The 14,954-nt window shown below is 44.4% G+C and overlaps 1 protein-coding gene across 2 annotated transcripts in view; it reads left to right on the top strand.

The window, feature by feature from the left end:
* The window catches only part of NAA15 (N-alpha-acetyltransferase 15, NatA auxiliary subunit), a 111,049-nt gene extending 97,554 nt beyond the window's left edge, over positions 1 to 13,495 (top strand). The window contains exons 19-21 of one of the 2 annotated variants that reach the window (XR_011031290.1): positions 2,258 to 2,355; positions 11,480 to 11,868; positions 12,018 to 12,103. Coding sequence is in view for 1 of the 2 variants with exons in the window: in XM_068279729.1 (XP_068135830.1) it covers positions 2,258 to 2,355; positions 12,018 to 12,218 (299 nt within the window). In the remaining variant the exon portion in view is untranslated. Of the gene's footprint in view, positions 1 to 2,257; positions 2,356 to 11,479; positions 11,869 to 12,017 lie in introns of both variants that reach the window. The other variant, XM_068279729.1, reaches the window with a different exon arrangement.
* The last annotated feature ends 1,459 nt before the right edge of the window (positions 13,496 to 14,954 follow it).

The raw sequence follows: 14,954 nt of genomic DNA, 5'->3' as shown, positions 1-14,954 counted from the left end.
GGAATATCGGCAAAAATCGTGATCGCGATTTCGATATTAAAACGATAAATCGTTCAGGCCTAGTGGCTAGTGGGGTGGGTGGCTAAGTTGGTCAGGCTGGTGGCTAGTGGGGTGGGAGGGTTACTAGGTCAGGCTAGTGGGGTGTAGGTCAGGCTGGTGGCTAGTGGGGTGGGTGGCTAAGTTGGTCAGGCTGGTGGCTAGTGGGGTGGGAGGGTTACTAGGTCAGGCTAGTGGGGTGGGAGGGTTGCTAGGTCAGGCTGGAGGCTAGTGGGGTGGGTAGGTAGGTCAGGTTAGTAGTGGGATGGGTGGGTAAGTAGTTCAGGCTAGTGGCGTGGATGGGTAAGTAGTTCAGGCTGGTGGCTAGTGGGGTGGGTGGGTAAAGGTGGCCACTAATGATCCAATCTTTTTCACACAATCTTACCATTTCTATGTAATATAAGGTAGCTGCCTAAATTATCCATTCAGTATATTCACTCAATTTACCCTTATACTACATAGATTTGGTAAAATTGGATGAAAAAGATTGGATCATTAGTGGCCACCTTAAGTAGTTCAGGCTAGTGGGGTGGGTGGGTAATAGTTCAGGCTAGTGGGGTGGGGTGGGTAAGTGGGTCAGGCTGGTGGCTAGTAGAGTGGGTGGGTAAGTCAGGCTAGTGGGGTGAGTGGGAGGGTAAGTCAGTCAGGTTGGTGGCTAGTGTGGTGGGTGAGTGGTTAGGTAGGTCAGACTGGTGGCTAGTGGGGTGGGTAGGTAGGTCAGACTGGTGGCTAGTGGGGTGGGTAGGTAGGTCAGACTAGTGGGGTTGGGGGTAGGTAGGTCAGGCTAGTGGGGTGGGTAGGTAGGTCAGGCTAGTGGGGTGGGTAGATAGCGCCCCCCTCCCTCCCTCTCAGATAGCATGGCAGCAGATCGCTCCTCACATTGATCCTCGGCTGTTCCCCAAAGGTCTCCCCGAGCTTCAGTACCTGCTCCGTGCTGCGAGACAGGGCACAACCCTGCTGATCACCCAGAGCACACCATCCACCTCTGCCAGCCAGCGCCGCGCTGCCAACCACTGCAGGTCTAGCCTGCATATGGAGCAAGACTGATTCATCTGTCAGTGAGCTGCGCACATGCCTCTCTACACACGTCCCTACACAGCTCTCACAGACATACATGCGGCACACTGCTCTGCAGAACGCGGCTAGCGCTAAAGTCATGCCTCTTATTTGATAAGCTTATCAAAGCACGAGCTCGCCGGGAAGCGCGAGATCTCGAGTGTAGAGGGGAAGCAGCGCATCTGACAGCCGGACGGACACTTGCGGCTCGGGATGACAGGGACATGCAGATTTATCAGCCAGGCAGTAACTTATTTTACTTGGGCTCGGACACAACGGGGCATGTAGTCTCATCAGCCGGGCGGTAATTAAACTTACCCGGGCGCTCCGCCCGGCTGATTGATCCTGGGGAGGACACTGCATCTTGATCCTTTCTGTTTATGTACAGTATATGGTGTGTGTTCTCTTTTCCTATTGTTTCACAAGTTGCTTAACATGTTCACAGGAATTTAGTGTAACAAAAGATTGGAGACTAAAGGCCCAGTACACATGCATGGCTTAAGCGGCGATAATGACCGCCTCAGGCAAAAATCAGACCTGCACAGCAACCCCCAACCCGCGAGCGATCGGCCGGTGGATCTACTCACCCCCAGCGATGCCAATACCATTGTTTGCACCGCTCCTCCGCCGCTGTGTAATGTCACGCATGCACTATCGCTGCCCCCAAAACAGTCCTCCCAATCCCCTAGTGTGAAATAGATCATTGCCACAAATTACATTGTGATACTACTGAGCACGCAGGATAATTTTCACATACTGTACACATGGCTACTAGAACTTTTATGCATGGATATTTGTTCAGCTTCACTTGAAGGGTTGGACAGCTTAATGCATCAAGTGATGCTCCGATTAAATCATTACAAAGCTCTCTGTAAAAACACTGCTTAGCCGTGAAAAACGTTTCTATTTTGAGAGAAAAATTGCTGCAGAATTCTGATTTTTAGAATGCTGCAAAGTGCATACCTCCATAGCTTGCTGAACCTCCAGTTATACTATCTCAGGCTTGAAGAAGTCAATGAGTTAAACTTAAGGTCAGTATCAAAAACTTGACAAGGAGTGTACAAGTTTGCACACGTCACGATCAGACGCAGCACCAGTGGTTAATGTGATCTGTACCTGTATATTTGAATCGCTATTTTACTGATAAGTTATTTTCCTATTACAGCTGCCAAAATGATGTACTATCTGGATGCCTCAAGTCAGAAGAGAGCAGTAGAGCTAGCCACAGCATTGGATGAACCTCTCACTAACCGAAGCCTCCAAGTAAGTCTGTTGTCTGTACGGCCTGCTGCCTGTAAGGTTTGCTGAATAGGGATTAGCGAGAACGCTCTCGAGAAAAGTGAGCGCATCCTGCAGAGTGCAGGAGGTGAGATTTATAATGGTGATCTGGTCACTAGGAAGGTGCGGTTAGTTCTTGCGGATCATTTAAACATGTGATCACGTTAACTGGTACCTGAGACAGGGAGGGAGGAAAAAATATACAGTGGAGGAAATAATTATTTGACCCCCTCACTGATTTTGTAAGTTTGTCCAATGACAAAGAAATGAAGTCTCAGAACAGTATCATTTCAATGGTAGGTTTATTTTAACAGTGGCAGATAGCACATCAAAAGGAAAATCGAAAAAATAACCTTAAATAAAAGATAGCAACTGATTTGCATTTCATTGAGTGAAATAAGTTTTTGAACCCTCTAACAATAAAAGACTTAATACTTAGTGGAAAAACCCTTGTTTGCAAGCACAGAGGTCAAACGTTTCTTGTAATTGATGACCAAGTTTGCACACATTTTAGGAGGAATGTTGGTCCACTCCTCTTTGAAGATCATCTCTAAATCCCTAATGTTTCGAGGCTGTCTCTGTGCAACTTTGAGCTCCCTCCATAGGTTTTCTATTGGATTAAGGTCCGGAGACTGACTAGGCCACTCCATGACCTTAATGTGCTTCTTCTTGAGCCACTCCTTTGTTGCCTTTGCTGTATGTTTTGGGTCATTGTCGTGCTGGAATACCCATCCACGACCCATTTTCAGTTTCCTGGCAGAGGGAAGGAGGTTGTCGTTTAGGATTTCACGATACATGGCTCCGTCCATTTTCCCGTTAATGCGATTAAGTTGTTCTGTGCCCTTAGCAGAAAAACACCCCCAAAGCAAAATGTTTCCACCCCCATGCTTGACGGTGGGGACAGTGTTTTGGGGGTCATAGGCACCATTTTTCTTCCTCCAAACACAGCGAGTTGAATTAATGCCAAAGAGCTCTATTTTGGTCTCATCAGACCACAGCACCTTCTCCCAGTCACTCACAGAATCATTCAGGTGTTCATTGGCAAACTTCAGACAGGCCTGCACATGTGCCTTCTTGAGCAGGGGGACCTTGCGAGCCCTGCAGGATTTTAATCCATTGTGGTATAATGTGTTTCCAATGGTTTTCTTGGTGACTGTGGTCCCTGCTAATTTGAGGTAATTCACTAACTCCTCCCATGTAGTTCTAGGATGCTTTTTCACCTTTCTCAGGACCATTGACACCCCACGAGGTGAGATCTTGCGTGGAGCCCCAGAGCGAGGTCGATTGATGGTCATTTTGTGCTCCTTCCATTTTTGAACAATCGCACCAACAGTTGTCACCTTCTCTCCCAGCGTCTTGCTAATGGTTTTGTAGCCCATTCCAGCCTTGTGCAGGTCTACAATTTTGTCTCTGACATCCTTGGACAGCTCTTTGGTCTTTCCCATGTTGGAGAGTTTGGAGTCTGCTTGATTGATTGATTCTGTGGACAGGTGTCTTTTATACAGGTGACTAGTTAAGACAGGTGTCCTTAATGAGGGTGACTAATTGAGTAGAAGTGTCTAACCACTCTGTGGGAGCCAGAACTCTTAATGGTTGGTAGGGGTTCAAAAACTTATTTCACTCAATGAAATGCAAATCAGTTGCTATCTTTTATTTAAGGTTATTTTTTCGATTTTCCTTTTGATGTGCTATCTGCCACTGTTAAAATAAACCTACCATTGAAATGATACTGTTCTGAGACTTCATTTCTTTGTCATTGGACAAACTTACAAAATCAGTGAGGGGTCAAATAATTATTTCCTCCACTGTACATACCCACTCCAGGCTTATTACTCCCTCGCCGGCCACCGCCTGTATTGTCTGCAATTTGTTCTGGAAAGTCCTTCAGTCTGCACGGCCGGGCCCGCGTATACACGGAACACCTGTGACAGGAGAACTTTCAGGGTCAATTGCGGACAATCCTTGTGGCAGAGGATGACGGCAAGGGGGCTGGAGGGAGTTTATTTTTTTTTTCTCCCTCTCAATCTTAGGTTAACTTTAAAGCACACCTGAACTGAGAGGGATATGGAGGCTGCCATATTTCCTTTTAAGCAATGCAGATGCCTGGCAGTTCTGCTGACCTTTGCCTCTAATACTCTTAGCTATAGACCCTGAGCAAGCATTATTATTTATATAGCGCTGACATCTTCTGCAGTGCTGTACAGAGTATATTGTCTTGTCACTATCTGTCCCTCAGAGGAGCTCACAATCTAGCCCCTACCTTAGTCTATGTATGTATCATGTAGTGTATGTGTTGTAGTCTGGGGCCAATTTAGCTGGGAGTCAATTAACTTATCTGTATGTTTTTGGGATGTGGGAGGAAACCTGAGTGCCTGGAGGAAACCCATGCAGACACACGGAGAGCATACAAACTTCATGGCTGCAAGGCAAGAGTGCTAATCACTATGCCACCATGCTGCCTTATCTACTTACAGTGGTTTGCAAAAGTATTCGGCCCCCTTGAAGCTTTCCACATTTTGTCACATTACTGCCACAAACCTGAATCAATTTTATTGGAATTCCACGTGAAAGACCAACACAAAGTGGTGTACATGTGAGAAGTGGAACAAAAATCATACATCATTCCAAACATTTAAAAAAAACAAAAACTGCAAAGTGGGTGTGCGTAATTATTTGGCCCCCTGAGTCAATTCTTTGTAGAACCAACTTTTGCTGCAATTACAGCTGCCAGTCTTTTAGGGTATGTCTCTACCAGCTTTGCACATCTAGAGACTGAAATCCTTGCCCATTCTTCTTTGCAAAGCAGCTCCAGCTCAGTCAGATTAAATGGACAGCGTTTGTGAACAGCAGTTTTCAGATCTTGCCACAGATTCTCTATTAGATTTATATCTGGACTTTGACTGGGCCATTCTAACACATGGATATGTTTTGTTTTAAACCATTCCATTGTTGCCCTGGCTTTATGTTTAGGCCCTAAACTTTAGGGTCATTGTCCTGCTGGAAGGTGAACCTCCACCCCAGTCTCAAGTCTTTTGCAGACTCAGAGGTTTTCTTCCAAGATTGCCCTGTATTTGGCTAGATCCATCTTCCCATCAACTCTGACCAGCTTCCCTGTCCCTGCTGAAGAGAAGCACCCCCAGAGCATGATGCTGCCACCACCATTTTTGACAGTGGGGATGGTGTGTTCAGAGTGATGTTCAGTATTAGTTTTCCGCCACACATAGCATTTTGCATTTTGGCCAAAAAGTTCCATTTTGGTCTCATCTGACCAGAGCACTTTCTTCCACATGTTTGCTGTGTCCCCCACATGGCTTGTGGCAAACTGCAAACGGGACTTCTTATGATTTCTGTCAACAATGGCTTTCTTCTTGCCACTCTTCCATAAAGGCCAACTTTGTGCAGTGCATAAATAATATTTGTCCTATGGACAGACTCCCCCACCTGAGCTGTAGATCTCTGCAGCTCGTCCAGAGTCACCATGGGCCTCTTGACTGCATTTCTGATCAGCGCTCTCCTTGTTCGGCCTGTAAGTTTAGGTGGACGGCCTTGTCTTGGTAGGTTTACAGGTTGTGCCATACTCCTTCCATTTCTGAATGACCGCTTGAACAGTGCTCTTTGGGATGTTCAAGGCTTTGGAAATCTTTTTGTAGCCTAAGCCTGCTTTAAATTTCTCAATAACTTTATCCCTGACCTGTCTGGTGTGTTCTTTGGACTTCAGCATGTTGTTGCTCCCAATATTCTCCTAGACAACCTCTGAGGCCGTCACAGAGCAGCTGTATTTGTACTGACATTAGATTACACACAGGCGCACTCTAGTTAGTCATTAGCACTCATCAGGCAATGTATATGGGCAACTGATTGCAATCAGACCAAAGTGGGCTGAATAATTACGCACACCCCACTTTATGTTACCTCAGTTGAGGGACTTTAATGCTTTACAAACTAATGCACTGAGCAACATGAGTCTTCAGGATTTCATTGTAGGAAACTGATTCCTTGTGCAAAAAAAAAACAGTGAATCAGAACACTTATAGCCAAGACATTTCCCACACTCAACACAAGTGTCTGATAAGCAGTGAGTTTTTTCAAATACATTTCCCAGACTCAGTACATGAATAGGGCTTCTCCACAGTGTGAGATCTCTTATGTACAAAAAGGTTTGAATTCTGTGTAAAACGTTTCCCACACTCAGCACATGAATAGAGAGCTCGTGTAAGGTTTGATTTTTGTGCAAAACATTTCCCACACTCAGCACATGGATAGGGTGTCTCACTAGTGTGAGATATCTCATGTTTGATAAGGTTTGATTTCCCTGAAAACCATTTCCCACACTCAGTACATTAATAGGGCTTCTCACCAGTGTGAGATCTCATGTATAAGGTGGTTTGATTTCTGTGCAAAACATTTCCCACACACAGTGAATGAATAGGGTTCCTCACCAGTGTGAGATCCCTCATGTGTGACAAGATTTGGTCTATTCTGAAAACAGATCAGATGTTTCTGGTTGAAGTCTGACTAGATTAGCTGAATGCATGTTCCAGATGTGTGATTCATACACTACTATTGCCAAAGATCAGATCACTGGTGGTATTATTTAAAAAGAAACGCATGGCAGCCTCCATACCTCTGAGTTCAGGTGTCCTTTAAGTGATTGCCACTTTTAAATATTTCACATGTTCCCTGTGATGATTTTCTGCAATACGTTTCAGTGGTAATACCTATAAAGTGTCACACAACCGTGCGTGATCACCACCTTATCTATATAACTAAAAGGCAGCTGCAATATGCTTGGCGTGGACGCAGAGCTGTGTACGCATAATACAACTGCCAACTACTGCGCTTGCAACAGGCAGAGGGGAGACACGTTTGGTGGCAGATTATTTCAAGAATTGGGGGATTACTGGTTGGTCACTAAACCATGTGCACCACTTTGAAAGACTGCAAATATATCAAATATGTGTTCACCATGATTCACAGCTTTAAAAAAAGACACACGGCTGCAAATTTGCCTCTTTCCACCAAACACAGCAAGAAGTGCTGTTAAAATAACATTGTACATGTATCTTAAAGGGTACCTAAAATTAATAAATGATGCCAGTTTAACTTACCTGGGGTTTCTTCAGCCCGCTGGTCCCTCGCTGTGATTCCGCGTGGCTCTGTTCACCAGCAGTGCTCTTCTGAAAGCGGGCCAACTCGCCAGTTGCAAGTTACTGCATATGTGTGGCCCCGGCAGTGCGTCTCCTCGATCGTGCTGTCGAGGCCGGGAGCATTCTGCACATGCACAATTCTAATTTGTACTAACTACACAAACACCTATGGTAGTGCACTCAGGAGGCAACAGCCCAGATACTCACATGCAGGTGTCAGAAGGCTACTGCCACTTATCCAAGGAGCGCGGAATAACGCTGACAGCACAGGATTGCAGGGGGCTGGAAGTAGCCAGATAATTGATGACGACAACATTAAATACCTGTCTAAATGGCAGGGCTGTGGAGTCGGTCCAAAAATCCACCGACTCCGACTCCTCAGTTTAGGATTCCACCGACTCCTCGACTCCGACTACTCTAATTTGCATATTACAATTTTGTTGATTAAAAGTATGTAACATGAAATTCGTCTCTTAACTGCCAACGCTTAGGAATTTTACAAGACAACTGAAGTGAGAAGGATATGTAGACTACTATATTTATTCCCTTTAGACTAAAACTAGTCCTTGGTAAGAGTACTTGTAAAAGGTATAAACCGGAACAAAGAACATCTATCAGGCCCTAGGCAATGTAAGGTGTGGGTACATGTAAGAATGATGTGCAGGTACTCTGCAGAGGAATGAGGAGATTCTTCCTCTATTACACATTCTTCATGCACAATCTGAACAAGGTTTATGGGTGACAGACAACACCTCTGTGTTCAATGTGCACAGCATTCTCAGTGGATTCCCTGCAGCTCTGTGGGGAGTGCATATGTAGAGTATAGTACTACTGTGTGACAAAGTAAACCTGAGACAGATGAAATTAAAGTTTTATACCTACCTGGGGCTTCCTCCAGCCGCCTTCAGGATAATCAGTCCCTCGTTGTCCTCCTCCACCACCTGGATCTTCTGCTATGAGTCCAGGTACTTGAGCCAGTCGGGCGTAGTGCGCATGCACACACTCCCCCGCCAGGAGCATGCTACACCTGTGCAGCACTGTTGCGCAGGTGCAGAACGCTCCTGGCTGTGGGAGCGGCACGCGGCCGGACTGCGCTGACTGGCTGAATTACCAGGACTCGTAGCAGAAGATCCGGGTGGTGGAGGACAGCGAGGGACTGATTAGCCTGAAGGGGGCTGGAGGAAGCCCCAGGTATGTATAAAACTTTACTTTTCATCCGTCTCAGGTACCCTTTAATTTGTAGTCACCAAACCAAATTTTAACAACATATCAAATTATTTGATTTCATCAGCAAAGGGAGTGCATACATTTGCATAAATCAGCATCAATGCAGAATTATTTCCATCTCGTTGACCATCTCTATTAGTGACACAGCTACACATCAGGCTTTATACTTACAGCATAGATGTTATTTAGTATATAGAAGAGATTCCTGTGTACACATCATATATACAGTCACAATCAGATCTGTATATCTGACCTTAAAAATACGGGACTGCTTTATTGAAGCAGCACAAGTAACTAATTTTGATTGGGTTATTTCATTTTTGTAGACTAAGCACAGCTATTACTGTATATATACTGTATATATACATTATTTTTAATGACTATTATCTGAGAAATAGAACATTTTATCATATTTTCTATTTTAATTACAGTTACAAATTCATTAGGAGTCGGAGTCGGTGCATTTTTTCCCAACTCCGACTCCAGGCACCCAAAATTGCCCGACTCCACGACTCCGACTCCACGACTCCGACTCCACAGCCCTGCTAAATGGTAACATTTTTCTGCCTGAAGACTCACTTTATCAGTGTTTAAAGGATACCAAAACTGACATGACATAAAATAAACATGGGTACATATAGGAATAGTCCTATTAACCCTCCTGGCGGTCAATTAAAACGCCAGGGGGCAGCGCCGCACTATTTAAACTTTTTTTTTTTTGTTATTTATTTTTTTTAATCTTGTATCTAGCCTAGCGCTAGCTACATGACAGCCGCTGAGCTGCGGCATCCCCCTACCTCCTCCGATCGCCTCCGGCGATCAGGCCCATCAGGAAATCCTGTTCTAAACGGGATTACCATTAGGGCTTCCCCGTCATGGCGACGGGGCAGGATGATGTCATCGACGTTGTGACGTCAAAGGGAGTCCCGATCCACCCCTCAGCGCTGCCTGGCACTAATTGGCCAGGCTGCGCATGGGGTCTGGGGGGGGGGGGGGGGGGGCGGCGGGTAGCGGCAAATCGGTGCGGAGCGTCGGCAATCGAGCACTGCACGCAGCTAGCAAAGTGCTAGCTGCGTGTAATAAAAAAAAATTGTGCAAATCGGCCCAGCAGGGCCTGAAAAATCCTCCTGCGCGACATAGCCCGAGCTGAGCTCGGGCTTACCGCCAGGAAGGTTAAGAAATTCAAGTTGCTTTCCATTTTTTTCTGTACAGCAGTTGTTTAAAAAAAAATCTACTGCCGTTATCTATAAAAATGAGTTAAATAGTCAAATTTAGTCTAACGTCCTGAAAAGTATTTAGAAAGCAAAACACTTTATTTTGGCTGAGGAAGCAAAGCTGATAATGTTTTAGTGCTGAGAAGTTCATATGGTCATTCATTCTGTTTGGTTTTGCAATGGAATGAAGCAGATTTTACTTTTTTTATGGTTGCTCTGTAGAATTCAGGCTGGGGTTCCACACCATGCAGATTTGAGCGTTTTACCACATGAAGAAAATGCATAAGACCAGACTACAATGAAAGTTAATGTGCTTACTTTCATAAAATGCAAATCTCTGCATGTAAATGTGTGGGTAAAAAAAGACTGACAACATGCTGTATGTTTTAGGACATTGCATCAGTTTCCAATGTAATGACTGCCAGTTACACGCATATGAAAAATCTCATAAAACAGCATGGAAGTTTATACAGGTAAGCTGGCCATACACTGGCCCGATTTGCCGCCGATTCGACAGCAGATTCGATCACTGGGATCAAATCTGCTGCCAATCGTTCGTGCTAAACGCACCCGCCGATCCGATTTCCTCCCGAAATCGGATCGGTCCGCCGATCGCGCTGTGCGGGTTACTTCCATCGGTCGCTAGCGGCGGCCGATCCGATACAGTTATACCTTACCTGACGCTGGCTCCCGGGCATCTTCTCCGCATCTTCTCCGCGCTGCACCGCTCTTGCTTCCATCCCAGCGTACATTAACTTCCTGTGTCACTCCAGTGACCAGGAAGTTCAAATAGAGGGCGCTCTATTTGAACTTCCTGGTCACGGAGTGGCACAGTGTATGCTGGGATGCGGTGCAGGATGCTGGGATGCGGTGCAGCGCGGAGAAGAGGACCCAGAGCCAGCTTCAGGTAATGTATGCAGGGGGGGAAGGAGGACAGGCGGCAGCGGCGGCTCCACAGATTGTGATCGGTTTCAGGCTGAAATCGATTCACAATCTGTTTGCAGTAAAGGCAGCCATACGATCCCTCTCTGATCAGATTCGATCAGATAGGGATCTGTCAGCTGGTCGATCTAATGGCAAATCGACCAGTGTATGGCTACCTGTAGTCTCTGACTCATGGATTCTGTGTTTCCATGGGAACAACTCAAAAACCTTTTTCAAATTGGAATTTTTGAGAAAATTGATTTTAAAAAATTCAAAGAAAAAATGGATTTTACACTATATAAGCAGGTACAGAGGGCAGAAGTGACATAGAGGGGGGCACAGAGGAGGTACAGGGGACAGAGATGGCACAATGTTCCGACTTAAGAACAGATTCAGGTTAAGAACGAAATTACAGTCCATATCTCGTTTGTTAACAGGGGGACTACCTGTATACGGAAAACCGAATGTGAAAACGATCTTAAAAATTCACATCTTCAACTTAACATAAAAATATAAGAATCTTTTCTATATTACTAATGTTCTATTTACCATCAGTCCTACACATTCAATCATCTCATAAGTTTATTTTCATTTTAGGTTTGCTTTAAAGCGGAACTGAAATCTCCTTAAAAAAAGGCAGCCGACCTGTGCCCGCTATGTGACATACCGATCCTCCATTCCCACGCGACAGCTCACTTTCAGTTTGCGCAGTTGGAGTGCACTGTGCCTGCGCAGCCCTGGCCGCACGCATCCTCGTTCGCTCTCCCATAGCTAGCGCGTACTGTGCAGGTGCACTAGAGGTTTTCTCGTACTGTGCCTCCTGGCTACGGGAACGCGTACGAGGATATTTGTGGCCAGGGCACAGTGGTTGTCGACTTATAAGTCTTCCACTGCGTGAAGAAAAGTGAGCTGCTGTTGGGGAACGGAGGACCGGTCCAGGACGGCGTGGGCACAGGTCAGCTGCAGGGGACTGGCAGAAGCCCCAGGTAAGTGAAACTTACTGACACTTCAAAGCACTTGCCAGCCAGAACTTTTACTTTACATTTTTAGTAGGATAACCATGAACTAATGTTGTGATAGATTACATGCATATATAGGGTTTTTATTTTCTTCTTTCCCTTTCTGTGCCATGCAGACCTGCACCGATGTGCTAGAAGCCTTGCGGGATGGCAACTTAGGAGACAACAAGGAAATTGCTGAATCCTACAGAGTCAGCTGCCACAAGCTCTATCCTTATGCTTTATCTTTCATGCCACCTGGCTATGAAGAGGACATGAGTATCACAATTAACGGAGACAGTTCAGCAGAACCAGAAGAACTGGCAAATGAAATGTGAACATCTGATATCGAACAGACATTGGACCATATCAGCTATCTAATATTTTTGTCACGCACCTGCTGTATTACTCTGTAACTTATGTGGAGAATGAAAGGAGTAAAAGAATTGTTGCCTTTAAAGATTGTTTTACTTTTTTTTTTATATTCTGCTGAAGATAAAAAAAAAATCTAGAGAATAACGATGTATTAGAGAATATGGGTGGAGCGGTTTCTTAAAAATAACTTGCTGCTAAAATTTGAGGAGGGAATAAAATCTGAATAAACTACCCTGTTTTTAAAACAGTTACATTTATGAGATGGCCAAAAGGGTGTTACAGTGGTTAGAGCAGGTGTGTGGCATAAATATTACCTCCAGTCTTGTCTTTGTCCTTGGACAGCACACTCCCATAATGTCAGAGGGGCCTGCGTTGTACAGACAGCTCGGACATTGCACAGGGTCAGGATGCTGTTTTAGCACTGGATTTTTTTTTCTTTTTAATGAGCACAAGAGATGTTCTGGGCTTTCCAGGTCTTTTGAAGTACTCCACGGTTTGCAGAGACCTAGAGGAAGTGTGATATTCAGTGACATGCAACACAATGGGAATCTTGGGAATAGCGGACATTCTTCAACTTACAGTATATTATCTTTAAAAGGAAAAAAAAAAGAAAAAAAAATGTTCTCGAGATACTTAAAGGTGTTTGTGCTTACACAGTTTTTTATTATTTTTGATCAATTTTAGAATAACCTATTTGAAAAAAAAAACTTGAGTAATGCTTATTATTATAAAACTTAGGCCCCTGCAATTTTTTTCGTTTTGTTTTTTTAAAGATTACAGTTTTTGCCAAACAGCCAAACTCTGTTGCGAGAACCAAAAGAGATCATGCACCGTATTGTGACATGTACAGAAGCGGTTTGACAGGAAGCTGCCTTATTGTTTCTGGGAGGAAATGCAGTGTAATCCGCACTTGGCTTGGAGGCGTGGCATCCCAGTAGGCTGGTGGTCTTTTAGGACAAGTATCACCTCAGCAGGCCTTGCTCATGTCAAGCAGATACTGCAGTTTAGATACCTCTTGGATTATTTCCACAGTGTCACAGATTTGTAATACTTGAAGCCCTTTATTTCTTAAATGGCTACTACTTGCTCTCAGTTATCAGAGAAGCTCCACACTTTGCAGTAAAGCTGCAGATTCTGTTCCCCAGACCAGCTTCTCTACTCTGCAGTTACCGATGATGTTTCCTTTTTGTTGTCAAACATGAGGTACCAAATATAATGCAATAAAACCTTTTGAAAAATATGTGAGCCAATCTGACAGTCATGTGCTTCCTCGGATACAGCTGCTGCATACGCTAAATGCTATGATATTCTGTGTTTGCTTCAAGTGAATGTCAGCATGTTCAGTCACTCTCAAGCCACTGTTATCTGTCATGGGATGCTGCAGTGAGATTGTCCTCATTCTCAGCGGTTCCATACACTGCTTCATCTCACTTCTGCAGCAGTCTGTAAAGTTCACATTCAAAGCCCAACTAAACCTTGAATTGAACCCATATTGTATTGTGATTCCTACTTTGGGTGTCACATGATCACACCAGACTGAGCTGCCCAGCAGCTGATTTTAGAGGTGACAATGCAAGCTATGGAGAACATGTTTGGCCCATAAACAGGTATTCTGACTGATTCTCTACACTGTTTATATTCACCCGTCATCCTTATTGCTATTACAAATTGCCTTGCTTGAGGGTGGGTTTAGTTTGGCTTTAAAAGCTCCATGGTGGCTGCAGGAGAAGCTAAGCCCTGAGGACTCGGGCCAACAGAGCCCCCAAATGGTAGAAGATGGGGTGTGATTCAGAATCCTGTCATGTTGATTCTGGAATCAGTTTTGGTTGCTTTACCAAAACATTTGTTAAATAATTTTTATCATGAATATTTACTGTTTATTCCTCAAAGTCCTAAAATAAGCAGATTAGTATATACCACCCTGTACATCTAAACGTGTCCACCTAAGAATGAAGAGTTCAAGCTACAAAGGAGACTTTTTCACTTACCATGGCAAGTAAGTCTAGCAGGTTTATCAGCTCAGATTACCTTGTTTTCATGCAGAGAAAATTACATACTATGTTCTTCCCTCCCTTGCTTGCCTTTTTTTCCACTTTTTAATAAAGAACTACTCCCACTTTCAGTAGTCTGTGTCCTGCATAAATTGGCTTGACCACACTGCTAGCTGCATTTGCATTCATTTTCTAGCATCATTTAGAAAAAAAATAGGAATCTAAATCCTGATACAATCACTGACCAATTTCCAACAGGTCTGATCTGATTTCGATCGTTTTTCTGATCAATTTTTCTTATATAAGTGAATGGAAATCGATCCAAAAGTAAATCTGCCCCCCCCCCCCCCCCCCCATATCGTGTATTCTCAGCATGAGGATCAACAGATACTGAATACATTGTGTAGGTAAGCGGTTAAACTACATGGAAGTGGTAAAATTGACCAGTGATGGGCCAATCATTATTGAAAGTGTGTACCAGGTTTAAGGGTCCAATTTTGATTGGCCAATGTTACCACTTCCATGTAGTATCCATGTGGTATACACTTCTATGTAATATAAGAGCTTGCTTACACAATCTATTCATAGTATTTAAAATCTGCTTGCTCTCGTATGATATGAAAGTGGTCAAATTGGAGGCTTTGGACATTAGCTCTATGAACATGCAGCAGCATAAGCGGTCATTAGTTCACGGCATTGCGCTCTCAG

The sequence above is a fragment of the Hyperolius riggenbachi genome, chromosome 1, assembly GCF_040937935.1.
Source record: "Hyperolius riggenbachi isolate aHypRig1 chromosome 1, aHypRig1.pri, whole genome shotgun sequence".
Lineage (NCBI taxonomy): Eukaryota > Metazoa > Chordata > Amphibia > Anura > Hyperoliidae > Hyperolius > Hyperolius riggenbachi.
Note: the sequence above shows the minus strand (reverse complement) of the source record. Positions and strands in the feature narration are given on the sequence as shown.